The sequence below is a fragment of the Macrobrachium nipponense genome, chromosome 2 (genome assembly GCF_015104395.2).
Source record: "Macrobrachium nipponense isolate FS-2020 chromosome 2, ASM1510439v2, whole genome shotgun sequence".
In the NCBI taxonomy this organism is placed as follows: domain Eukaryota; kingdom Metazoa; phylum Arthropoda; class Malacostraca; order Decapoda; family Palaemonidae; genus Macrobrachium; species Macrobrachium nipponense.
This window is the reverse complement of record NC_087201.1, coordinates 94,684,194-94,709,367: the sequence shown is the minus strand read 5'-3', so window position 1 is coordinate 94,709,367 and position 25,174 is coordinate 94,684,194. Positions and strand designations below refer to the sequence as shown.

The following is a 25,174-nucleotide window of genomic DNA, read 5'->3' as shown; positions in this document are numbered from 1 at the left end:
TTCACCACTGAATGGATGCCAGTCCGTTTACAGAATTTATCAAACCACCCCCGAGAAGCAGCCTTGAAGTCTGGGGTTGCCGTCAATGTCCCTTCTCCTCCGTTGTCTTCGGCCTGGGCAATCAAATCATCAAAAATAGCGCTGGCCTTCTGGCAGGTTGCCGTCTTGGTTATCATTTCGCCAGAGATTTCTTTGTCCCCAGTCCATAGAAGAAGCAGCCTCTCCATCTCATCATGCACGTGGCTCCTCTTGTTGGACAAAATAGTCACGCCCTTGGAGGGTGTAGCTGCTGTGATGGCTTCCTTCTGCTTAAGGATGGTGTCTATCATCAACGGATTTCGGCCGTATTCCTTAGCGATCACACTCAACCGCATGCCAGCTTCATACTTTTTAATGATCTCCATTTTTGTCTGCATAGAAAGCACCCTCTTCTTTCCGTGAACTTCAGCAACTTTCTTGGGACCCATAACTATACTGTATGTAATTAAGTTATGTAGTATACTAATTAAGTTCTCACACAACACAATAAAGTAGTACAACAAAATCACTAACACGAATTTACGTTAACAAACGAAATCGTATATGTGAACGAACGAATTCTGCGTGTGTACGATAACACTGGTGTGAAGCAATGGCTGAAGAAGAACGCCTTTACATAGAGCACAATGGGAGAGATGCTGACCAATAAGAGAGCAGGATCTTATGGAGTTTTAAAATTGTTCTCGGCGGTCCGGGTGAATCTCGGGACTTTACAGCAACAACCTTTCGTAACCTGAATGATTTTCGTATGTAGAGCCCAAAAATCTTCGTATTTGCTTTCATAACTTGAATTTTTCATAAGCTGAGACTTTCGTATGTCGAGGTACCACTGTACTCAGTTCTGTCTCATTGCGACCTCACAACTGGTGACCTGAGGAGTGACGGTAAACAGCAGTTTTGGTTTGGCCATTAACGGACTCACTATGGCCACCCTTACCTTCAGAAGCCTTTAAAGTTTAGGCTTCTGAAACCTCCTTCCTCAGAAAACCATCCACACCACTAATGGACTAACTACGGTGTACCTCCCCAGGTATGTTCTAGTGTGTTCAAACAGTTTGGCCCTGCCATTTATGATGCACATTGACCATATTCAGAAAGTCATTAAAAGAACCAGACGGCGTATAGTTTTGACTTCTGACAAACCCCGAACACCATTAACGGACTAAATACAGTGCTTAATTCGTGTTTTGGTGTGAGAGTCAAAATGCCAGCCACGGAACTCGAAAGTCAAGCTGGACTCACAGATCCTCTGTGTCCCCCTCTCACCTTTGAAAACTGCAATAACTCAGGCGATAGAGCTGCCCCATTCTCACGGCAACCGCGTCATGGTTCCTGCGGGTCAACATACATTTCCGTGTAGCCAAGGTCACGGACGAAGAAATCAAAGCAGATATTACCATGACAATGCTGCCCGAGGAATTATTTAATAACATTATACTTTGACTAAACGTGAGGCCAGAAAAGATCAAATATGAAGACCTCCGCAGGAAGCTCACCGAGATTTACTCCATGCCCGTCCCAGAGAGAGCCCAACGCGCCCTGGACCTGATGAACCAGTCCCTGGGGGACGCATCGCCCAAGGACACCTGGAACAACTTATGAGGTCTTCTGATGCTGCTGGACTGCGACGAATCCAGCAAAAGAAGGGAGATCAGCCTATTGCAAGAAATATTCCTGCAGCGCCTTCCTCAGGAGGTGAGGGCGCAAATCATGGAGGCAGACACACCTCCATTGGAGAAATTGGATAAACTCCACAAGGCCACCAAGGTCTCCAAGCATGCCACAGTACCTGCAGCCTGATAGAAGAGAAGGTCGAGGAGGGTGATACACACGTAATATATACAGAAAAAAGGCACCGCTATGACAGCAGAAGTCTCGCACAAATCCAGCCAAGTACTATTTCCACCGATGATTCGGGAAAAACAACAGAAACTGCAGAGCTCGTGTGTTCCCCAAAAACACAGAGGGCGACCACCCATAACAGCAGTGGCCGCAAACAACAGGGAATCCTAACCAGTGGGATTCTTCATCCACAATGCAATCTTGGGGCACTGAATGCTGGTAGACACGGGAGCCATAAAGTCAGTCTTTCTGCTGTTGAGGGAGGACCGCAACTGCCTGCCCAATGTCACGGCCGCACTAGTAGCTGCAAACAGAAGCCCCATCTGCCACTACAGAATCCAGACCCACAGAATATCCATCCTGGGTCATAACTACGAGTGGCCCTTTGTCATCGCGGATATCAAGTTCCCTCTACTGGGCTCCGATTTCCTCATGCAACATGGTCTGCTGGTGGATGTCAACCATAAACGCCTTCTAGACACTGGAACCTGCTGCTCCCGCCTGCTTGCCGCCGGCCTGGGAATGCCAGCTAAATGTTCTGCTGCATCATCCAAATACAGCGGCCTCCTGCACAAATTCCCAGATGTCTTCAAGCCGGAGCAACACCAGGTGCTGGGAACATAGGCCAAGCACGGCCATACCACCACCACGGGCCCACCAACACATGCTAAGTTTCACCACCTGCTGCCTAAGAAGCTCCAGGATGCTAAACAAGCATTTGCAGAAATGGAGGATGGTAGTTGCAAAAAGGCATCAAGCCCATAGGCGTCCCCCCTCCACATGGTGAAGAAGCCAGATGGTTCCTAGAGGTCTTGTGCAGGGTGATAAGCGTCCCGTATTTGACGGGATTGTCCCATATTTATGACATTTGTCCCTTGTCCCGTATCGACCCTCCCCGGAACGCCTTTTGTTTCGTATTTTCGATAGTATTGTGTAATGCCAATGAAGATATCGATAGCACAATCAGCCAAGATTTTGAGAATGTAAACAATATCGAATGCAAATGGCACATGGCTACAATGCTTATATTCTGTAAAATATTTAAAAAAAATTTTCAAATCATTTTCTCCAGAAGATATTTATGTTGAGGCTTATAGACCTTTTCAGTTTTTAGAATTAAGGATAGAGATCCTACTCCTGTAACAAAGTGAGATCTCGCTCATCCTAACATCTAATTATGGTAATTATCCACAGTAATTAATGTAATTAGTTGTTTTGTTTACAGTATCAAAAGTTGTATCATTAGTGATTCACTTGAATAACCTATGGTTTTTACCATTAATAGGTTACAAATGTTTTGTTTACAGTGTTAATAGTTTTGTCGATAGTTGTGACTGTAGCCAATTATTGATACAACTATCGACACATCACAGGATTAAGGTTGTCACAGAATGCCTCTTACATTATAATTTTCAATAATCTTAAGTTCAATTGTGGTTCTTACTGTTTTCCTCACCAATAAGCATGGGAACAACGCCTATTAGCGGTGACTGACCGAACCACTTTTGTTTACAAAAATCATATGATTCCTTGGGTCGGTTTCCGGATTTTTGTTTGAGCTTAGATGCAACATTTACTCAAAATTTCCCATTATAATCTGATTATTTTGAATTCTAATATGATCAAGATCCAGGTCTCTACTTATAGCATGCCCCGGTAATAAATCAGTAGGACTCAGTTCTGCCTCATTGTGATCTCACACTGGAGTAGAGAATGGAATAAAGAGATGTGGTAAACTGATATGTGTTATCTGTTGGTCATTAGCAGGTTTTCCACTAAGAATGGTAACAATTTTACATGGTTGTTCAAAATTAATCCCCAAAATATTGACATGGAAAAATAAAATAAAACAATCACATGATTAATCAGTGAAAACAATTAAAATAATACATATAGAACTTACATTACTTTTTAAGCTGCAGTGTATTTGTTCATGCTGTTAAACAAATGAATGATAATTGAGTAAAGAACTGGGAAAATAAAAATATAAAATATCATAAGTACACTCCTGTGCATGCAAGTTTCATGTATTGTCCCTCTAACAAATTTTTCAATTTCACTAAATAAATGAAGGGTAATGGATTGGATACACAAAGGAGGGCACACTGACAATAGAGAAAAGAAAGCAAGTCTATTGTCACCTTTGAAACATCCCTATTTAGTACAAAATTGAAAACACACACACCTAATGAAATAATAATTAAGCTATTTTTGTTTATAATTTCTATCTGCATACTCTTATGTACTACATATATTATTTGTAAGAGCCTACAAAATTTTTATTTAGTTACTATAAATATTTCTTCCTGTATTAGAATGCCCCTTCTTGGATTATGTATTAACCCTCTTACGCCGACTGGACGTATTTTACGTTGACATATTTTGTCTCCCGTGTGCCGACTGGACGTATTTTACGTCGACTTACAAGTTTTTTTTAAAATTTGCGGAAAAATACTTATAGGCCTACCAGCCTAAAACTTTTGAATCACGCGCCTTGGGGGATGCTGGGAGTTCACGGATCAAGGTGTTGTTTTGTTTACAATCGTTACTCAGGCGTGCAAGCGCAAATTTCTTTCTTGCCGCATTAAAAAGTATCTGTGACACATCTCAAAAATTATTTCGTCACTTTGACATAATTTTTGTACCATTGTAAATTAGCCGTTACATGAAGTATTATCTATGAAAATGTGTGCATTTTTATGTAGAATACAACAATAAAATACTCATGATTGTAGCTTTTATCAGTTTTGAGATATTTTCATATAAATAACAATAAGTGCCAAAATTTCAACCTTCGGTCAACTTTGACTCTACCGAAATGGTCGAAAAACGCAATTGTAAGCTAAAACTCTTATATTTTAGTAATATTCAATCATTTACCTTAATTTTGCAACTAATTGGAAGTCTCTAGCACAATATTTCGATTTATGGTGAATTTATGAAAAAACTTTTTCTTTACGTCCGCGCGGTAACTCTTCCAAAAAAAATCATACATGCGATTGTGGTAATGTTTGCACCATTTTAAAATTAGCCGTTATATAAAGTTTTATATATAGAAATGTGCACAATTTCATGCACAATACAACTAAAAACAACCCATGGTTGTAGCTTTTATCAGTTTTGAGATATTTTCATATAAATAACGATAATTGCCAAAATTTCAACCTTCGGTCAACTTTGACTCTACCGAAATGGTCGAAAAACGCAGTTGTAAGCTAAAACGCTTATATTCTAGTAATATTCAAGCATTTACCTTCATTTTGTAACAAATTGGAAGTCTCTAGCACAATATTTCGATTTATGGTGAATTTATGAAAAAAATAACATTTTCTTTACGTCCGCGCGGTAACTCTTCCAAAAAAATCATACGTGCGATTGTGGTAATGTTTGCACCATTTTAAATTAGCCGTTACATAAAGTTTTATATATGAAAATGTGTGCAATTTCATGTAGAATACAACAAAAAATAATTGAAGGTTGTAGCTTTTCTCATTTTTGAAATATTTGCATATAAATCACGATAAATAGAAAAAAAACCACTATCGATCAACTTTGACTCTACCGAAATGGTCGAAAAACGCAATTGTAAGCTAAAACTCTTACAGTCTAGTAATATTCAGTCATTTATCTTCATCTTGAAACAAATTCGAAGTCTCTAGCAAAATATTTAGATTTATGGTGAATTTTAAAAATCTTTCCTTCCCTCCGCATGCGGATTCTCCGCCACAAATCTCCAAAATGCGTACGTCCCATTCTCGGAATATTTGCTCCGTTTCATATTAGGCATTTCATAGAGTTTTATATATGAAAATGTGCGCAATTTTATGTAGAATAAAACGAAAAATATTTGAAGGTTGTAACTTTTCTTATTTCCGAAATAATTGCATATAAAAAATATATATATATAAAAAAATTTGACATTCGGTCAACTTTAACTCATCAGATATGGTCGAAAACTGCAATTGTAAGCTAATACTCTTACAGTATAGTAATATTCAATCATTTGTCTTCATTTTGAAACAAATTGCAAGTCTCTATAACAATATTTAGATTTATGGTGAATTTTTGAAAAAAATATTTGTTTACGTCCGCGCGTTACGAATTCATGCATTATTTTGTGATAATATTTTCTCTGTGTTGCTTTTATCGTTTTACAATGTGTTATATACCAAAATGATCACAATTTAGTGTACATTACAACGAAAAAAAAGTAACTTGTTACCTTTAACCGTTTTGCGCACAGCGTGATTTGAATACAATTATATATGAAATTTCGTTTTTGCGCTATCATATATCGCATTATTTATATATGATAATGATAATTTTTTCATTTCTGATGGTTGCATACTAAACTTCAGCCAATGACAAAAAAAGGAGCCATAAATGAACTCTTAATCTTGAAAACTAAGCGCGCTGTGACTTTTTGAAAATAAAATTTTTTCCGCTTCCGCGCTCACTCTGAAACACCTCCGGCACACGGGAGACAATTTTTTGTTTACCGCTTCGGCGTAAGAGGGTTAAGTATGAATCTGTGGATATTCATACATTTTGCTATCCAAAAATTATGTATACACCTTGAAAATCATAGGCAACACACTATAACATTTAAGGATGAAGCAGCTCACATAACACAGGTTATATTAATAGCTTATTTGGTGCAGAATTTACTGCACTGTCATACAATGAGACAATCCAATCCTCTTTACATAACAATGTCACTGTTCTCACTGTAGAAATGTCTACAATATGATCAGCAGTTAAGATTCTCAAAATGTGCCATTACATAAATTTTTAATTTTCAGGATATCTAGATGTGCTGTTGTCCTAAGTAAAATCCCATGAACCAAATAAAAGTCTACATCAAATTCTATATAATATGAACATTAATAAGCAACACCTTACCATTAACATCACTGTAGAGTGCATAGTTTGAGGCCTGTTTAAGCCAGGTTTCTTTTAAAACAGGTAGCCTTTCCCTATGAAACTGTGAGCATGTCTTCACAGCAAAATGAATATTATCTGTTGCAAAAACTGCATCCTGAAAAGGAAATAATACTGTTTATATTTCAGGGCTGAATATTTCCAGCAAATTGGACTTCCGACAGTGAGAATAGCTCAGCTTATGCATTGTAAATGAGAAGATAAAAGAATCCACTCAGTACTTCCTCCTATACGACAAATATTTATGTAATAAGTACTTATTCTATTACTATAAATATACTTACTCTACTAATTTAAGGCAGTGTTTCCTGTCCCTTTTTGGTTGTGACCCTAAATCCAGTCTTAACCTGGAGTAGCAACCCTAATTGTAATAATATATGCAACCATTTCATGTTACAGTTATACTAGCAAAATGTTTATGAGCTTTTGCTGTTATATTTCAGTTTATATTTACTAGCACAATGTCCCCAGTAGAATCTTTACCTACTAAAGTAAATCAGTTACATTAGTATGTACTCAAAATGAAAATGCGACCAGCTGTGAATTATTAACATATATATTTTTGTAAGAGCCTCTGGCAACCCTCAGAAATACCCTTGATACCCTGGGGTTGGGAACCACCGATAACAATTTTGAAACTCGCGCGCCGCCAACTTAGTAGACTTGCCACCATCCTCCTGCTCTCCCATTGGTTCCTGATGCTAGTCGCGGCCATGAGATCCTTCTCTCCTATTGGCCAGCGTCCCTCCCATCATGCATCTATGTACGTGGTGGCCGAGCCAGCATTGTTATAGTACGCATGCGGTATTCGTTTCGGGATCGTCAATGTGTATTTTTTTAAAAAATTTCTCATATCTTTTCACAGAAAATGGAAAAAGGAGAGCACCTCTTGAGTGACGATATATATGATATGATTGACCAAGATCTCTCTCATGGGATAACTGGAAACTTTGCAAGGTTGGTAGAATCTCCACTCCCTGCTGAACAGAGGGTGTTGACCAATCATTTACAACATGCATACCAGTATAATCAAGGCACTTCAGTTTATGTTGAAGGTCAGCAGCCGAACATTCAGTACCCAAATCAGTTGCAGAGACAGCATTTGGTTGAACAGGGTTTTGATGGACACTAGGGCCAACAGAGTCATGAGGTGCAACAATTAGTAGATAATTATCAAGACGGGCAGCCGTTAACCCTCTTACGCCTAAGCCCTAAAAACCAAAACGTCTCCCGTATGCCGAGGCGGGTTTGGAGTGACTGCGGAAGCGAAAAATTTTTTTTTTCAAAAAATAACAGCGCGCTTAGTTTTTAAGATTAAGAGTTACTTTTTAACTCCTTTTTTTGTCATTGCCTAAAGTTTAGTATGCAACCATCAGAAATGAAAAAAAAATATTATCATATATAAATAATGCGATATATGGTAGCGACAAAAAACAAATTCATACATAATTGTATTCAAATCAAGCTGTGTGAAAAACTGTTAAAGCTAACGAGTTACTGTTTTTATCGTTGTATTGTACACTAATTTGCGATAATTTTGATATATAACACATTGTAAAACGATCAAAGCAACACAGAAAAAATATTATCACAAAATGATGCATGAATTCGTAATGGGCGGACGTAAAAATTTTTTTTTTCAAAAATTCACCATAAATGTAAATATTGTTCTAGAGACTTTCAATTTGTTTCAAAATGAATACAAATGATTGAATATTACGTTACTGTAAGAGTTTTAGCTTAGAAATGCAGTTTTCTACCATTTCGAACGAGTTGAAGTTGACCAAATGTTGAAATATATAGATATATATATATATATATATATATATATATAGATATATATATATATATATATATATATATATTTATATGCAAATATTGCAAAAATGAGAAAAGCTACAACCTTCAAATATTTTTGTTTGTATTCTTCATGAATTTGCACACATTTTCATATATGAAATTCTATAAAAAGCCTAACATGAAAAGGAGCAAATATTAGGAGAATGCGACGTACACATTTCAGAGATTTGTGGCCGCGAATCGGCGCGCGGAGGGAGAGAGAGTTTTTTTTTTTTGAATTCACCATAAATCTAAATATTGTGCTAGACACTTTGAATTTGTTTCAAAATGAAGATAAATGACTGTATATTACTAGATTGTAAGAGTTTTAGCTTACAATTAAGTTTTTTGACTATTTTGGTAGAGATAAATTTGACCGAACGTGGTTTTTTTTCTATTTATCGTGATTTATATGCAAATATTTCAAAAAAGAGAAAAAGCTACAACCTTAAATAATTTTTCGTTGTATTCTACATGAAATAGCGCACATTTTCATATATAAAACTTTATGGAACGGCTAATTTTAAATGGTGCAAACATTTCGACAATCGCACGAAAAAATTTCTGATTTTTTTTGGAAGTTACCGCGCGGACGTAAGGAAAATGTTTTTTTTTTTTATTCATAAATTCACCATAAATTGAAATATTGTGCTAGAGACTTCCAATTTGTTACAAAATGAAGGTAAATGATTGAATATTACTAGATTATAAGGGTTTTAGCTTACAATTGCATTTTTCGACCATTTCGGTAGAGTCAAAGTTGAACGAAGGTTGAAATTTTTGCACTTATCGTTATTTATATGAAAATATTTCAAAACTGATAAAAGCTACAACCATGGGTTGTTTTTAGATGTATTGTGCATGAAACTGCACACATTTCCATATATAAAACTTCATGTAACGGCAAATTTAAAATGGTGCAAACATTAGGACAATCGCACGAAAAAATTTCTGGGCTCAGCTCGTGTCGGCCTATGAAAGGATCCTAATATCATTCTTTCTAGGTAAAATTAACCTAAAATTACCACCCCCAGAGAAAAAACAAAAAAAAAAATTAAGAAAATGTCAGTAAAACTGACTCGCTCACTCTTAAAAATAAGTGTCGGTATGATAATAGGGGCGAGTGTGGAACACTACCACGAGACAAACACCAATTAGAACTTCCTATCAGAATCCCCCCAAGAGAGAGCTGATACCAACGGGCGATGCAGCCTCTACTACTACTACTAGAGGACGCCACGGACAGCAGCGCCCCTAGCGGACATCCTTAATTTTTAGCGCTAGCGACAAGTCGCCATTTTTCTTGTGCTGTGCTATTTCTGGATTTACCATGTATTCTACCATGGAACGCTCAGCTATTGCCACGGCTAAGTTAAGTAACTCATAAGTAATATTTTACCACAATTTTATCTTCCGGGTACCTGTATTTTCCTCTTAATAGGTTATATACGGTTCCCTGGTTGTCTCGTGGCGGCGCCATGCTGCCTCGTAAGAATTCCCGGTCCTCCATACTGGGACCTTCTTATACTTATGGGCTTACTATTACGTTCATATGTTTTTACATCGAGTTTTAGCTAGTTCAGCCCTCCTACATTTCTCTTAGTTTGGTATTTAGGGCTATTTTGTTATTCCGGCCCAGCATCCCGGCTCTTGCTCTTCATCGGCTATCGCTGGCTCCGAGTAGGGCCTCTGTTTCTTGGAACAGTCTGCCTCCTCCTGGGCTTCTTTCTCTTTTACTAAAATGTGTCTTTTCCATCTTTTCGATGTATTATTTATTACATTTAGGGTGTTAGGCTAGCCTAGGTGCTTGTTCCTTGTCTTGGTACAGACTGGTTCACGTGGCCATCTCACGGTTGTGTTGCTCGCGGCCTAGGCCACTAGCGGTCACGTGTCCCATCGCACCTTACCCTATCCCCGACCCTCCCCTTATGGTATAGGGAGGAGCTGGGGGACCCCTTGGTTGTTTCATGACAACTCAGTTGCCTTCTCACCACTTCTCTGAGGCGGCCAGGGGTTCCTCCCAGCGGGGGGTATAGGGCGACCACTCATGAGGTACCGAGTCTCCATTGCGGTAGTTGGTGAGGCGGGGAGGAGTAGGCCATCATCCCCCTCTCTCTCGCTCCCGCCGTGTTTCTCCGAGACCTCCCCCCCCTCCCCAGTTGCTCAGCCACCTGCCTCGCTATACGAAAGGAGCCTTCCGTCGCAGCCGGGGGCACCTTTGGTATGGGTTACTGGCTCCGCTAGCGGGCGGGGTGGGGCCCCTCTAGTGGTCGGTTGCTTGCCTACTAATCCTTTCATCTCTCCCCCGCTACCGGAAGAGAGCTTGTCTCTTACCCGCGCACTCTTCTAGTAGCGACGGGCGGAGGGAGGTTATTTTATCATCACTATTTTTAAGGATATACCCTAATTTTACAATGAAAATTGTATATATGATGATTTTGAATTTATTTCCATCCCCGCCATTTTCCGTCGTGGTTTCCTTTTACCACCACTCCTGGTTGGTTTCTCTTTTGTGTCTCCGCCATCAGCGGAGCTATAGCCTAGAGATCACAACCAACCTGGTTACCACACGTATTTTGGCGGGGCTCTGGTTTAATCTAACTTTATCGCTCCGGCACAAGCGGAGCATCTGTTAGACTGTAAGTGTTTACCTGGTACTCATGTATCTTTCCACTTACAGGCTACCAAAACTGCCAGGTCCCCCAGCCCAGTGTAAACGCGAAGCTGTTCGACCCCTGTGGACATGATGAGTGTAGATCTCACGCCCCTGTGCCACGTCTTACAACGAGAATGATCGTCTGGCACCTGAAGCCTGCGCCATCTGCTACGACCTGGTCGGGTTCAGCTGGAGGGATGGGGGTAAGTCCGTTATAGGCTTACTTATCATTTTACTAACACTTTTAGTCGTAAGTTTGTTAACCCCGTTCCACCATTGGAAACTAATCTTGCCTTTCTTTCAGGCTACCGGTGTGAGGGAAGTCGCCCTCGCCACCCTGAAAGCGCTGGGGTGGGCGGCGGCTTCGGGCAAGAACGCCGCCAAAGGCCAGCCCTACATTCTGGATAAGAAGCTGGCCGTCCAGATCTTCCCCAGCGGGCAAGTCAACTGGTTACGTTGACCCCTTGTCCGCTGCCCCGCTGATAGCCTCCATCCAGCAAGACCTCCAGCAATCCTTTGAGGTCGTAGCCTCCCAGGAGTCGGTCCCGGACGTCGCTGCCCTGGACCTTAACATCGAACCTATGGCGGTAGGGGGGGAGGATTTGTTGGTTGAGGTAGGTGTGTCGGGCGCCCAAGGTCCTTTCCTTGGGTGCTTCTGGATCTTCTCCTGTCCCCTCTTCTAGTGCTTCATTCAAGGCTTTGTGGGATCTGAGATCCCTACCCGCTCTCCGCCCTCTCTGTACCCCCAAAGGTGAAGGGACAGAGAGAACCGAAGACTCTGGCCAAGACAACTTCTAGGAAGTCGTCTTCGTCTTCTTCGGCTAGGAAGTCGTCGACTTCTATGCCGATGCGGTGAAAGCAAAGCCGAGCTCTTCTCACCCAAAGAGCTCCAGAAGCAAGGCTTCGAAGGAGAAGGCTCGCGCTCCCGCCGAGCCAGTGCCTTCTCCCGCCTCCACCGCTTCCACTCCGGCTACGCCGGTAGGGGTAGCAGGTCCTAGCACCTTTGATCCCTCTACTTTCTCAGCAGCGGGGTGATGCAACAGGTGGGCGAGATGATGGGCTCGCAAATCTCCGCCCTGGGGTCACGCTTCGAGCAGCTGTTTGCACAGTTGTCAAACACTCTGTCTCAGTCTAGCCAATCAATTCAAGATCTCTCTAACAGGATGAGAGAAAATGAGGACCGAGTAGCTGGGCTATCTCAGGTTCCTCCTCCAGTCTCCCCAGCGTCAAGCACTGGGATTCTTCAACTCCCGCCATATGACTCTTTGCCAGCTTTCTCTATGGAGAACCCATGGGAGAGTAGCTGCCTACGCTCCGTTCAAGGATGGAATGATCTCTATCTCGGAGTGTGGAACTCGAAGGATTGAGGACTTCGAGTTTACCCTATCGGGTCTGACGCAGCCTTTCATCGGTTATGCTAGGCTGACGCCAACGGCTCTGACGAGGGAAGACAAGATCTCTAAGGAGTCGGTCCTATATAGTAGAGATCATGCTCAGCGGGAATGGGTTCACTGCCTTGAGGACTGGGAGTGTACGAACACCAAACTCCAGGCCTACAGAGTCCCTTCACTATTTTCGCGACGGAAGAGGAGTTTCTCTTCCGTTCGCCACGAAATTAGTGGAGAAGTCCCTTCAGGCAGTCCTCAAAGGATGAGCCCATCCCACAGTTGAGGGAGGCGGAGTCTACTTCTCCGCTCTTCCCGGCCTTCGGAGAAGTTGTGGGAGAACTTTGCCAGCTACGTTCACGCTTGGTAAGCTCAAACCGGACTGCGCCATGGACCAGTTCGGCGAGAAACTACCAAGGCTGCCGGATTCCCTAATCCAGGCAGAGTTTGATGCGCGAACCAGGTTTGGCAGGTCCCTCAATTCCCTTTATAATTACGGAAATGGCTGCCCTCTCTTATGCTACGGAACCGCTGTTCAAGATTCTGGCGAAATCTCAGTTCCAGACGGTTCTAACGGACGCTTTTGACTTCTTCAGGCTAGGAGGAACTGCCGAAAGCATGTCCTACAAGAATGTACCATTAGGCATGAGCCGAATAGACTTTTGGCCTCTAGCATGTGGGGAGCGGATCTCTTCCCAGAGTCCGCGGTTAACGAGGTACACCACGAAGCCGCTAGGCTCAACCAGAGCCTTAGAGCTAGGTGGGGTATTTCCTCGAAGAGGAAACAGGAGTCCGTTCCCACTGCTGGTAAGAAACCGAAGAAGGCTGGTAAGAGGTTCCAGCCATATAAAAAACTCCAGCAACAGCAGCAATTTGTGCAGGCGGTCCCTCGGTTACCCAACAAGGACAACCTGCCAGTTCAAAGCAGAATCAGCCTATCCTCCTGTTGCCCCCTCAATCTCAGCCATCCACTTCCTACGCTATCTCGCCGGCCTTCAACCCTGCATATGAGGCTCAAGGCTACAATCAGCCGAGAGGTAGGGCGAGAGGTTACTTCTTTCGTCAGCGTGGCGCAGGAAGGGGTACGAGGAGCAGACAGTTCAGAGGAGGGCGTGGTGGCCAAACCCGCCCATCAACAATGAGGCTCCCCAGGTAGGAGGGAGGCTGTTCCTCTTCCGCCACAGGTGGGGGTTCAGCAATTGGGCACAGAGCATAGTGTCCAAAGGATTGGGCTGGAGTTGGATCAAAGATCCTCCTCCAATCAAATCATTCCACCAGATACCGTCAAAGGAATTGACAGATTACGCGAAGAACTCCTTCAGAAAGGAGCTATTGCGAGAGTCAAGCATCTAAAATTTCAAGGTCGCTTATTCAGCGTGCCAAAGAAAGGCTCAACAAAAAGAAGGGTAATCTTAGACTTGTCAAAGCTAAACTCTTTCATTCGTTGCGACAAGTTCAAGATGCTTACCCTCTCGCAAGTAAGGACCTTACTTCCGCGTTGGAGCCGTCACATGCTCCATCGATCTTACAGACGCATTACTATCATATCCCTATAGCAGACACTTCCGCCCATTCCTAGGATTCAGGCTAGGAAATCAAACATTCTCATTCAAAGTGATGCCCTTCGGTCTGAATGTAGCCCCCAGGGTATTCACAAAAATAGCAGAAGTGGTTGTTCAACAATTGAGAGCTCAGGGAATCATGGTAGCAGCATACCTCGACGATGGTGATCTGAGGCACCAACAAGCGAGGAATGTCTCAAAGCCACCAAAAAGGTAGTTCACTTTCTGGAACATCTGGGGTTCCAGATAAACAAAACGAAATCCAGACTTACTCCGGAATTTCGTTTTCAGTGGCTAGGAATCCAATATGGGATTTGTCTTCCCACAATCTGTCAATTCCAGTGGCCAAACGGAAGGAAATAGCAAAATCTGTCAGACAATTTCTCAAATGCAAGCAAACGTCAAGAAGAAACCAGGAGAGAATCCTAGGGTCTCTTCAGTTTGCTTCGGTAACAGATATCCTTCTGAAAGCAAGGCTGAAAGATATAAATCGAATTTGGCGGTCAAGAGCAAACTCCAAATATCGAGACAAGTTGTCAGTAATCCCACAGATCCTCCGCAACCAACTACGGCCTTGGTCAAAGTAAAGACAACTTGCCAAGAAAGTACCCCTTCAATATCCCCTCCCAGTGTTTAACCATTCACACGGATGCATCCCTGCCGGGTGGGTGGGGGGATACTCTCAGTTCAAACAGGTTCAGGGGGACTTGGTCAGTTCAATTTCGCCAGCTCCACATAAACGTGGTTGGAAGCAATGGCAGTATTTCTCACTCTGAAGAGACTGCTTCCCCCAAAACCAAAAAAGAAGTCCCATCTAAGGCTAGTTTTGGACAGTGCAGTGGTAGTTCATTGCATCAACAGAGGAGGGTCCAAATCCAAGCATGTGAATCATGTCATGATAGCCATCTTTGCATTAGCAAACAAACACAAATGGCATCTGTCTGCCACTCACCTGGCAGGAGTAAGGAAATGTGATAGCAGACGCCCTGTCCCGTCAGTTCCTCTGGAATCAGAGTGGTCTCTGGAACGGCGGGTCCATTCAGTGGGTAAGCCGGAGAGTCCCCCAGGTCTCCAAGTGGATCTCTTCGCCTCACAGCGAACCACAAGCTCCCTTGCTATGTGGCCCCCAACCTGGACCCTCTGGCTTATGCCACGGACGCCCTGTCGTTGGATTGGAATCAGTGGAGGAGAATTTATATTTTTCTTCCAGTGAACTTTCTCTTGAAAGTCCTAAGCAAACTAAGGTCTTTCAAAGGGATAGTAGCTCTGATTGCTCCGGACTGGCCCAAGAGCAACTGTATCCTCTTCTTCTGGAATTGGGTCTCCGACCTCAACGGATCCCCAATCCCAAGCTATCACAATCAGTACAAATGAGGACTGTGTTCGCTTCCTCAGGAATTCTCCAGACCCTAACTTTATGGACTTCATGAAGTTTGCGGCTAATAAAGATGCTGATATTGACCCACAGAATATTCTCTTCCTAGAATCAGATAAGAGAGAGTCAACCATTAGACAATATGACTCAGCTGTTAAAAAATTAGCCATCTTTCTTGAGAGAATCGAACACTACAACCATGACAGTTAATTTGGCTATATCCTTTTTCAGGTCCTTGTTTGAAAAAGGTTTAGCAGCTAGCACGATTACCACTCATAAATCGGCTTTGAAGAAAATCTTTCAAGTAGGTTTTCAGATAGACCTGACCTGAATCTTATTTCACATCTATCTCTAAAGCCTGTGCTAGACTTAGACCCTTCTCAGAGGCCTACTACAGTTTCATGGTTCTTGAATGATGTCCTCAAACTAGCTTCAGATACTGACAAACTCATCCTGTACATTCATAATGCTCCTGAGGAAGACATTATTCTTATTAAGCCTAGCCTCAGGAGCCAGAATTTCAGAACTGTCGGCTCTATCAGGGATGCGGGGCATGTGGAATTCCTCCCATCAGGAGAAGTTCTACTTGCTCCGGATCGTAGCTTTTTAGCCAAAAATGAGGATCCTCTTGCAAGGTGGGCTCCTTGGAAGGTTATCCCACTTCCACAGGATCCTTCTCTCTGCCCAGTATCAACTCTTAGAGCCTTTCTATCTCGTACTTCTTCAAGATCCTCAGGTGCTCTCTTCATGAGAGAAAAAGGTGGTACTTTGTCAGTAAAAAGGTATTAGACAACAAATCCTTTACTTCATTAAACAGGCCAACCTGAGTCATTCCCAAAAGCACATGATATCAGGGGAGTAGCCACCTCAATTAATTATTTCAACATATGAATTTTGAGGATCTTGAAAAAGTATACTGGATGGAAATCCCCGACAGTCTTTAAACGGCATTATTTAAAGTCCTTGGAATCTTTAAATTAGTTTTCAGCAGTAGCAGCGGGAAACATTGTTTCCCTGATACTGTATAGTAGTTGTAGCATAGATCCAGGTCTCCTTTCTACCTACATCAGCCAACATGCCTCACCTATCGCCAGGCTACTCGAATATCATAGCCTTAGCCGTTGAATCATATAGTGGATTGTCCCTTATTTTTTGCTAGGGACATCCACACTTGTACTGATAATGTACTTCAGTGTACCTACCCTTATTTTTATGCTAGGGTAGGACACAATGTGTTTGTTTATATTCACCATTTTTGTATTTATGATGAACTTCAGTGATACCTACCCTTATTTTTATGCTAGGGTAGGACACAATGTGTTTGTATATATTTTGCAATACTTGTATTAATGATGGACTTCAGTGTACCTACCCTTATTTTTATGCTAGGGTAGGACACAATGAGTTTGTATATTTTGTAAATTTGTTAAGTAAATCCCTTTTTCTTTGTATTACATGCATCACTATAATTTTCTGTAATTACCATTTAAGTACTTTAAGATACTAACGTTCTATTATTTTACTGTTTAGTATAAGTTAGTTTTAAGTGCTTAATTTGTATGCTGTAATTGATTTACTTATATTATATCCATCATTTTACACTGTTTTTCATTGTCCCTTTTTTTTTTTCCCATCTTGTCTGTTTCTCTGGTACTCTTTCATAGGCCGACACGAGCTGAGCCCAGAGAAAAGGGATTTGACGAAGGAAAAATCTATTTCTGGGTGATTGGCTCGTGTCGCCCTATGAAACCCCCCTTTATGGTTATTTCCCCCCCTTGCAGGACAAGATGTATTTTAGTTGTTTTTAGATAAGGATGTCCGCTAGGGGCCGCTGCTGTCCGTGGCGTCCTCTAGTAGTAGTAGTAGAGGACTGCATCGCCCGTTGGTATCAGCTCTCTCTTGGGGGATTCTGATAGGAGTTCTAATTGGTGTTTTGTCTCGTGGTAGTGTTCCACACTCGCCCTATTATCATACCGACACTTTCTTTTTAAGAGTGAGCGAGTCAGTTTTTACTGACATTTTCTTAATTTTGTTTTTCTCTGGTAATTTTAGGTTAATTTTACCTAGAAAGAATGATATTAAGGATCCTTTCATAGGGCGACACGAGCCAATCACCCAGAAATAGATTTTTCCTTCGTCAAAAATCCCTTTTATCGAAGAGTTTACCAGCCCGGACGTAAGGAAAATGTTTTTTCATAAATTCACCATAAATCGAAATATTGTGCTAGAGACGTCCAATTTGTTGCAAAATGAAGTCAAATGATTGAATATTACTAGAATATAAGAGTTTTAGCTTACAATTGCGTTTTTCAACCATTTCGGTAGAGTCAAAGTTGACCGAAGGTTGAAATTTTGGCACTTATTGTTATTTATATAAAAATATTTCAAAACTGATAAAAGCTACAATCATGAGTATTTTTTCGTTGTATTCTACATGAAATTGCGCACATTTTCATATATAATACTCCATGTAACGGATAATTTAAAACTGTGTAAAAATTATGTCAAAGTGACAAAATAATTTTTGAGATGTGTCACTGATACTTTTTAGTGCGATAAGAAAGAAATTTGCACTTGCGCGCCTGCGTAAGATTGTAAACAAAATAATGTTTTGATCCGTGAACTCCCAGCATCCCCCAGGGCGCGTGATTCAAAATTTTCGGCTGGTACGCCTATAAGTATTTTTCCGCGAATTTAAAAAAAAACATTTTTGAGTCGACGTACAATACGTCCAATCGGCATACAGGAGACATTTTGACTCGACGTTTAATACGTCCAATCGGCATAAGAGGGTTAATGAACACTACACGTTTATAGAAAAAAAAGACACCCCGAAAAGGCTCACACAGGTCGTATGCTTGCGCAGTTCGATGACGTTTGCCGGAGTCGTTTCAGGAACATTGTGAAAAGTAGGCAGAAGCAATCTTCCTTGGATCGTTATTTTTTAAAGAGGCCTTTAGCATTAGCAGGAGTAAGCAAAAAGGAAGAACCAAGTGATAAAAAACAGAAAGTTGTAAGCAAAAAGGAAGAACCAAGTGGTAAAAAACAGAAAGTTGAAAGTGGTGATGAAGTTGAAATTCTGTATAAAAAGAAAAAAAAAAAGGGGAGAAATTAAGGATGTTCTAGCCGCTTTTCATAAAGTGCAATTGTTTGTCCTCCTCCTCCTCTGCCGCCACTTTCGGAGATAGTCTCACTCGAAAGGTAAGCTTCCACATTTTACGTACAGTATTTCTTGTATATCATGTACACTAATACACTTTATTTACAGGTTATTTTGCATTTTGTTATTAATTTAGGTATTGAATGGTCCAAATTGTTGTAGCATTTCATTGTTTATAGGTCAATTTAGCTTTATTATGAAATTTACTGGGGTGCTTTTGGAGGGCTTGGAACGGATTAGCCATTTTACATGTAAAATGTGGTCCAAGATACGAAAACCTCATGATAAGAAGGGCGCCTCTGAACGGATTAATTTCGTATCTTGAGGTACTACTGTATTACTGTACTTAAATAGTCCTGCATTACATTCTTCTTTAGTTCGATATGTGGTCCCCCCGTATTCGCACTTTTCCGTCGGGGAGTATACAGTGTCGTATTCGCCAGGGATGCGTTACAGACCCCCCCCGGCGAATAGTTAGAATCCGCGAATGTTTGGAACCCCCTCTAAAAATGCTCATAAACTCCTATCCTGAACATGCAAACACCAAAGTATCCCTAAAAAGACCATCCTTCATCAAATATACATAAAATATCCTATTATGGTTCATATTAATCTTTGAAATATTATTAATACTGTTTTAAAGTAAATCTTACATTTTATGGTTATACATAAATACATACTATGTACGTACTGCATGACTTAGTTACGTATGTGAAAATAATTCAGTCCCCCCATAAGTATTCAGTCATGCACGTTTTCTTTCATACTGTTACTATTTGAGACATCCATCTTCTTTACAAGGGAAACAATGTATGTGAAATCACAAATACCAAATGTCTACTTAAAGTATTATCCTACATCAAACATACCATTGAATTGGTATTATTAATATCATTTTAAAGTCATCTTAAACATTTTACCATTAGAAATATATAAACAGCCAATAGCAGAGAGAGAGAGAGAGAGAGAGAGAGAGAGAGAGAGAGAGAGAGAGAGAGAGAGAGAGAGAGAATAACTCCTTAACAATTTCAATAGATTGAAATGAACGTCTGTAGGCACTTTTTTTTCCCCTCCCATAAATACATATATTTCTCCAGAGAAGAGAGAAAGAGAGGACTGTGCAATTATGTTTTGTCTGTCTATCAATTCTTTTGCTGAGAGCAAGAGAGATAAAAGAAGTAAGAAATAGAAGAAAACACCAAATGATATACCTTATGGTAACATCACCTGACCATCAAATTTACCTTAAATTATTATCATATTACTGTATTAATCTTAGAGATTGTATCAATATAATTTCAAAGTAATCCTAAACATTAGTAGCCTTAAAGGATACGTACTTATAACACTTGCAGCCAAGAGAGACAGAGTTACCACTATGACAAGTATCTGGAGAGAGAGAGAGAGAGAGAGAGAGAGAGAGAGAGAGAGAGAGAGAGGAGAGAGGAGAGAGAGAGAGTTGTCCTTACAGTATTTAAAAGAGAGAAATGTAATGATTAAGGGATTTTGACGTAGGAAAAATCTATTTCTGGGCGAGGAAGCCGTGTCGCCCAGTGAAATGTGTCTGCTTTAGCACTATTTCTAGTAAAATATTGCTATTATACCAGAGAACTGCTAAATTGGACATGTCAGAAGCCTCTGACTCGCTCACCTATATAAAAGGTGTCGGTATAAAACTGGGGCGAGTGTTAAACCCTACCACAGCAACCCCTCCAATTAGCCTTTTCCTCATCAAAAAGACCCTAAATACGGGGAGCCGACCCATAGGCACACCTAGCTACCCCGTGAAGGCATCTGTGACGTCATGCTTATCGATAGCAATGAAGCTTGGTGCACAGCAATGGGGGGGGGGGGGGGGGAAACCAGGGGGGGATTCACTGGGCGACACGGCTTCCTCGCCCAGAAATAGATGTTTTTTCCTACGTCAAAATTCCCTTTTCTGGGCTCAGCCGTGTCGCTCCCGTGAAATTGTACCAGAGAAACACCAAGCTACAATCACTCTGAAATGAAATAGAAATTATTATAAATTGTACAAATTAAACACCATACACCAATTCTAATAACAAAGACATTTGCTGCGGTAGGTAGAATGTTAATAATGCTGGCATAATGAAAATATTCATATGACACAAGGACAGTAACTAATATTGATGTTGTAGCAGGAGACACTGATCTCCCTACAGCTATTGCATGATATTTAAGAATCCTCCAAAGACTTATTGGTAATGCTTTTGGAAAACCCAGTGCGACTTCCAACCAGTATACTTCTTCAGATCATCAAAGTTCATATATTTGAAGAAATTCACAGAAGTTGTTATAAGCCCGAATACCACGCACCTTGGGAAATGACCCTGGGCTGGCTTTCTTGATAAAATACAAAACTGCTGCCTAATGCCTTTAGAGATATGGTACCACCCACATGAAAAGGGGGGGGGAAAAGGGGGGGGGGGGGGGGGGGCTTCGGAAAAGGTAGTTGTTCTAGATAAATAGCCCTTAAGAGTTTTTAACAGGACATAAAGATGGATGTTGCGGAAGCAGAACAACTTTCCATGGGACCACCTTACCAAAGGGTTCTCATTCTTAGCCATAAAGTTTTTATTTGGTGAAAGCAACACGTCACCCGATGAGGAAAGGAATTCTATATGCCCTTGGCCTCTAGATAAAGATGACATCTCCAATATTCTGGCACTGAAGCCAGACTTACTAAAAACAGTGCCTTACGCAAAAGGGTTTGGCAATCACATTTTGAAGTTTAGCCTGTTTTTTAGAGTCTAACCTTGAGAACATCGTTAAGAAACCCATGACACTGACGACGGCCTGTGAATGGGCCGGCAGGCCCCACCCCCCCCCCCGTTTTGGGGGGGGGGGGCCCCACATGCCCCTTTTTGGTATTTGAGGGTGAAATAAGACTCAGTTTAGATTTTATACCAAACCCGAGAAAGAAAAAAAAATCTTTTTTCATAAGCTGACTTAGTGGCCTTGGTTTATTGTGGCAACTAACTGCCCAAGAAGCCTTGTTCGAATCTGCCAAGCCGTTGTTCAGAATAAAGTCCTGAAGGATGGGTTTATAGCCAACGTTGCATTGTCCATTAACTTTTGACAGTTTGCATTTTCCCCTGAGAATGTAGACAACTTGTTTTAACTGATGTATCAATACTGGCAAAGAAGTAAGATTCTCTTTTGTCCTGACTCCAAGAACAAAATTGTTTCTGTGGATCAATGTCCCCTACTCTCCGACCTGGCAAACTTCATGACACAAATTCCATAAAGATAGGGGTTTTGTTGAAGACCTGAGGAATCGAACACAGTCACCGTTTGAACTTGTTTGCGACAGCCCTAAGTCCGGGAGAGGGTGAGGACGAAGACCTAGTTTCTAGGAGAAGGGGAAAACCAATTGCTCTTGGGCCCAGTAAAGGAGCTATGAGGAGCCACCTGAACCTTTGGAAGGAATTTCCCTTAAATTTGCAGCACCTTCAGGAGAAGGTTCACTGGAGTGGAATAAACTAACAAACCCTTCCTCCACTGGTTTCCAATTCTATAAACTCAGGGCGTCCCGTAGCGTATGTCCAGAGGGGTCCATATGTTTGGGGCTTAACCATAACAAGGCCAGCTTGTGGCTGTTGCCCCTGTATCGAACATAATCTACTTCCAGACCCAGTAACTCTCTTGAAGGATTCCCTGGTCCCCAGTGACCAATTCTTGACTCCAGGGGACTGGACCGGGACAGTGCGTTCTTGCTACTACATTGTGGACGTCCTGCCAGATGGGGAAGCCGATAGATGCCAGGTGTTTCTTTGTCAGCTAGAGAAAAAAATGCTATCATCACACGTGGTTCACATGACTTGACTTTGAACCACCTCTGGTTAATACAGTGTAACCACTACTGCACTGTCGATAAACCAACCTGATTATGCAGTCTTCTCCGGATGAAGGAGCCCTTTAACCTTTCAGAAACGAAACCTGCCATATCTTTCGCCCGGAATGTTGATGTTGAAAGTCTTTAGGAACTGAGGTGACCAAGTTCGTACTTGCCCTGAACCCGTTCTCGTGCTGTGAATAACCTCTCCAACCTGTCCAGTGATGAGGCGACCGTAATGGCACCCTAGGTAGGGACGGGGGAGGGAACTGCAACTGTAACTCTTTGGCTAGAATTTTTCGGCCATTGCCCATTGGACGTAGACGTTTTCTTTGAGAATCGATGAGGTACCAACCCGGCCCGAACCTTTGTCGGGCACCCTTGGCATTGGCCTTTGAACGCCAAACTCGATTGATGTCCTTTGAGCTTGGGCTTTCACGAACGTCTTGTGCTGAGGCAAACTGTGGAGCGAGCCTATGGATCGTCCCTCCTGAGTTTCTTCTCCGAAGCCGTTTTTGCATTTTAAGAATTGGGCTTGTTACCTTGGCAGTCTCCTTTCCCCCTTCCCTGATGGTAATTGGAAAGGAAAAAGGGAAAAAATTTTGTGGGGGGGGGGTTGGGGGGGGGGGGGTTTTTTGGGAAAAAATTTTTTCCCCCCCCCAAAAAAAAAGGCCCCCCCCCCCCAATGAGATACCTATTCCACTGGAACTTGGATTCTGTGGGGCCAATCGGGACTATTGGTCCCTGTTGATCCTTGAACTCTATATATTCCAGGAAAGATATGACCTTTGGTCCCGTGCGTTTCATATTACTTGTCGTTTGACCACCTTACAGATTAGCCAGTCATCTAGGTACGGCCACCACCAATAAACCCTGAGAACCTTAGCTCCTGCACCACCCTACCTCCGTCCAGTTTTTCGTGAAACCCTTGGGGCTAATATTGCAGCCCGAAGGGCATCACCTGAAGGAATAGGATTCTTTCCCTAGCGGGTGGGAGAGAGAGAGAGAGAGAGAGAAGAGAGGAGAGAGAAGAGAGAGAAAGATGAGCAGAGGAGTAGAGAGTTTATCTCTCTCTGTTTCCTCTCAAAAATACTTATAACACTTTCCAGCAAAAGAAAAGGAAAGAGGGAGTTACCACTATTGAACAGCCATTTATCTTGTGTGGCAAAAGAGAGAGAGATAGAGTTAACCTTTAATTAAAAGTTGACATGGATAGATTAGTATTGTATTTTCTTTAAAATACTTCAATCATCCATATGAATTTTTTGGGATAATTAGTTTATTTATTATCATTATTATTTTGAAAGTATTAAAAACCAAATAGTACTAGTTACTATACAAAAAATCCTCTTTCTCGAGTTCTCAGTAAATGAAGAGAGAGAGAGTAGAGAGAGAGAGAGAGAGAGAGAGAGAGAGAGAGAAGAGAGAGAGGAGAGAGAGAGGGGGGGGGGAGGGGGGGGGGAATTTCATGGAGCACTTTGATGGCAGCAACAAAACCAGCTCCTTCACCTTACCCCCGCCTGTCACCGTAAACCTTGAATACCATAATGACTGACAGGTTTTAGTTAACCTGAGTTTAGAGAAACAAGAAACTAAGGATTTCCTTCATTCTTCCATAATTTTTTAAATTTTATAAGTCTAAAAATTCTTACTAATTCCTACTTGGTATTTTCCTTTTAATGAAATTGATATTAGTTGTTTGTATAAATTTAATAATTAATATTTGAAAAATAGTAAATCATTTATTTATCATACAAAAAACAATCCATCTTTGGAAGTTAGAGAAGAGAGAGAAGAGAGAGAGAGGAGAGAAGAGAGCAGAGGAGAGAGAGGAGGGAAGAGAGAGAGAGAGAGAGAGAAGAGAGGGGGGAGAGATTATTATTTTTTTTTTATTATGGGATGATTCATTTAACCCTTTATTAAACTTACTAAGACAGTATTAAATCAAAAGTTTAATAGTTTGAAAATAGTCAAATCCATTTTTGTATCATACAAAATTGTTTATTTGTCCATGTTAAAAATAAACATCAAAATACACTAATTAGTGATTTATTTTCGTCGGAAAATTACCATCCCGAATGGGCGAGGTCCATCCGCGAATAATTTTCTAGATAGGTTCCAAAGAACAAAAATCCACGAATGTGTTGAGTCCGCGAATCCCGGGAGAAACGCGAAGAGACGGGGGGACCACTGTATGCATAAGTATATGTATACATTGGCTGTGGGTTCATGTACACTACACACTTATTGTGCATTCTCTTTCTCTCTCTCTCTCAATATTTTTCTAAAAATAAAAACTAGAAAGAGAGAGGAAAGTAAGCAAATGGCAAATTCAATAAAAAAAAAGGCTTTTGAGAGAGAGAGAGAGAGAGAGATAATGGCAAGAAAACAAAAACCAGTAAGTTGTAGTTCCCAGTTGGACCTAGTGGTTGTGTCTACTGTCTAATGCATCAATGTGTGTTTGTCCTCTTTGTATAGATGCCTGGACATGAGCATTAAGCACTATTCATAATAGCAAT

At 41.4% G+C, this 25,174-nt stretch overlaps 1 protein-coding gene across 1 annotated transcript in view; it reads right to left on the bottom strand.

Annotated features, from left to right (window-relative positions):
- LOC135220799 (beta-1,3-glucosyltransferase-like) overlaps positions 1-25,174 on the bottom strand; it is a gene marked incomplete in the record, with an annotated part of 300,385 nt that overhangs the window by 25,053 nt on the left and 250,158 nt on the right. Inside the window, 1 exon segment of the mRNA XM_064258304.1 lies at positions 6,784-6,919. Within this exon segment, the coding sequence (XP_064114374.1) occupies positions 6,784-6,919 (136 nt within the window).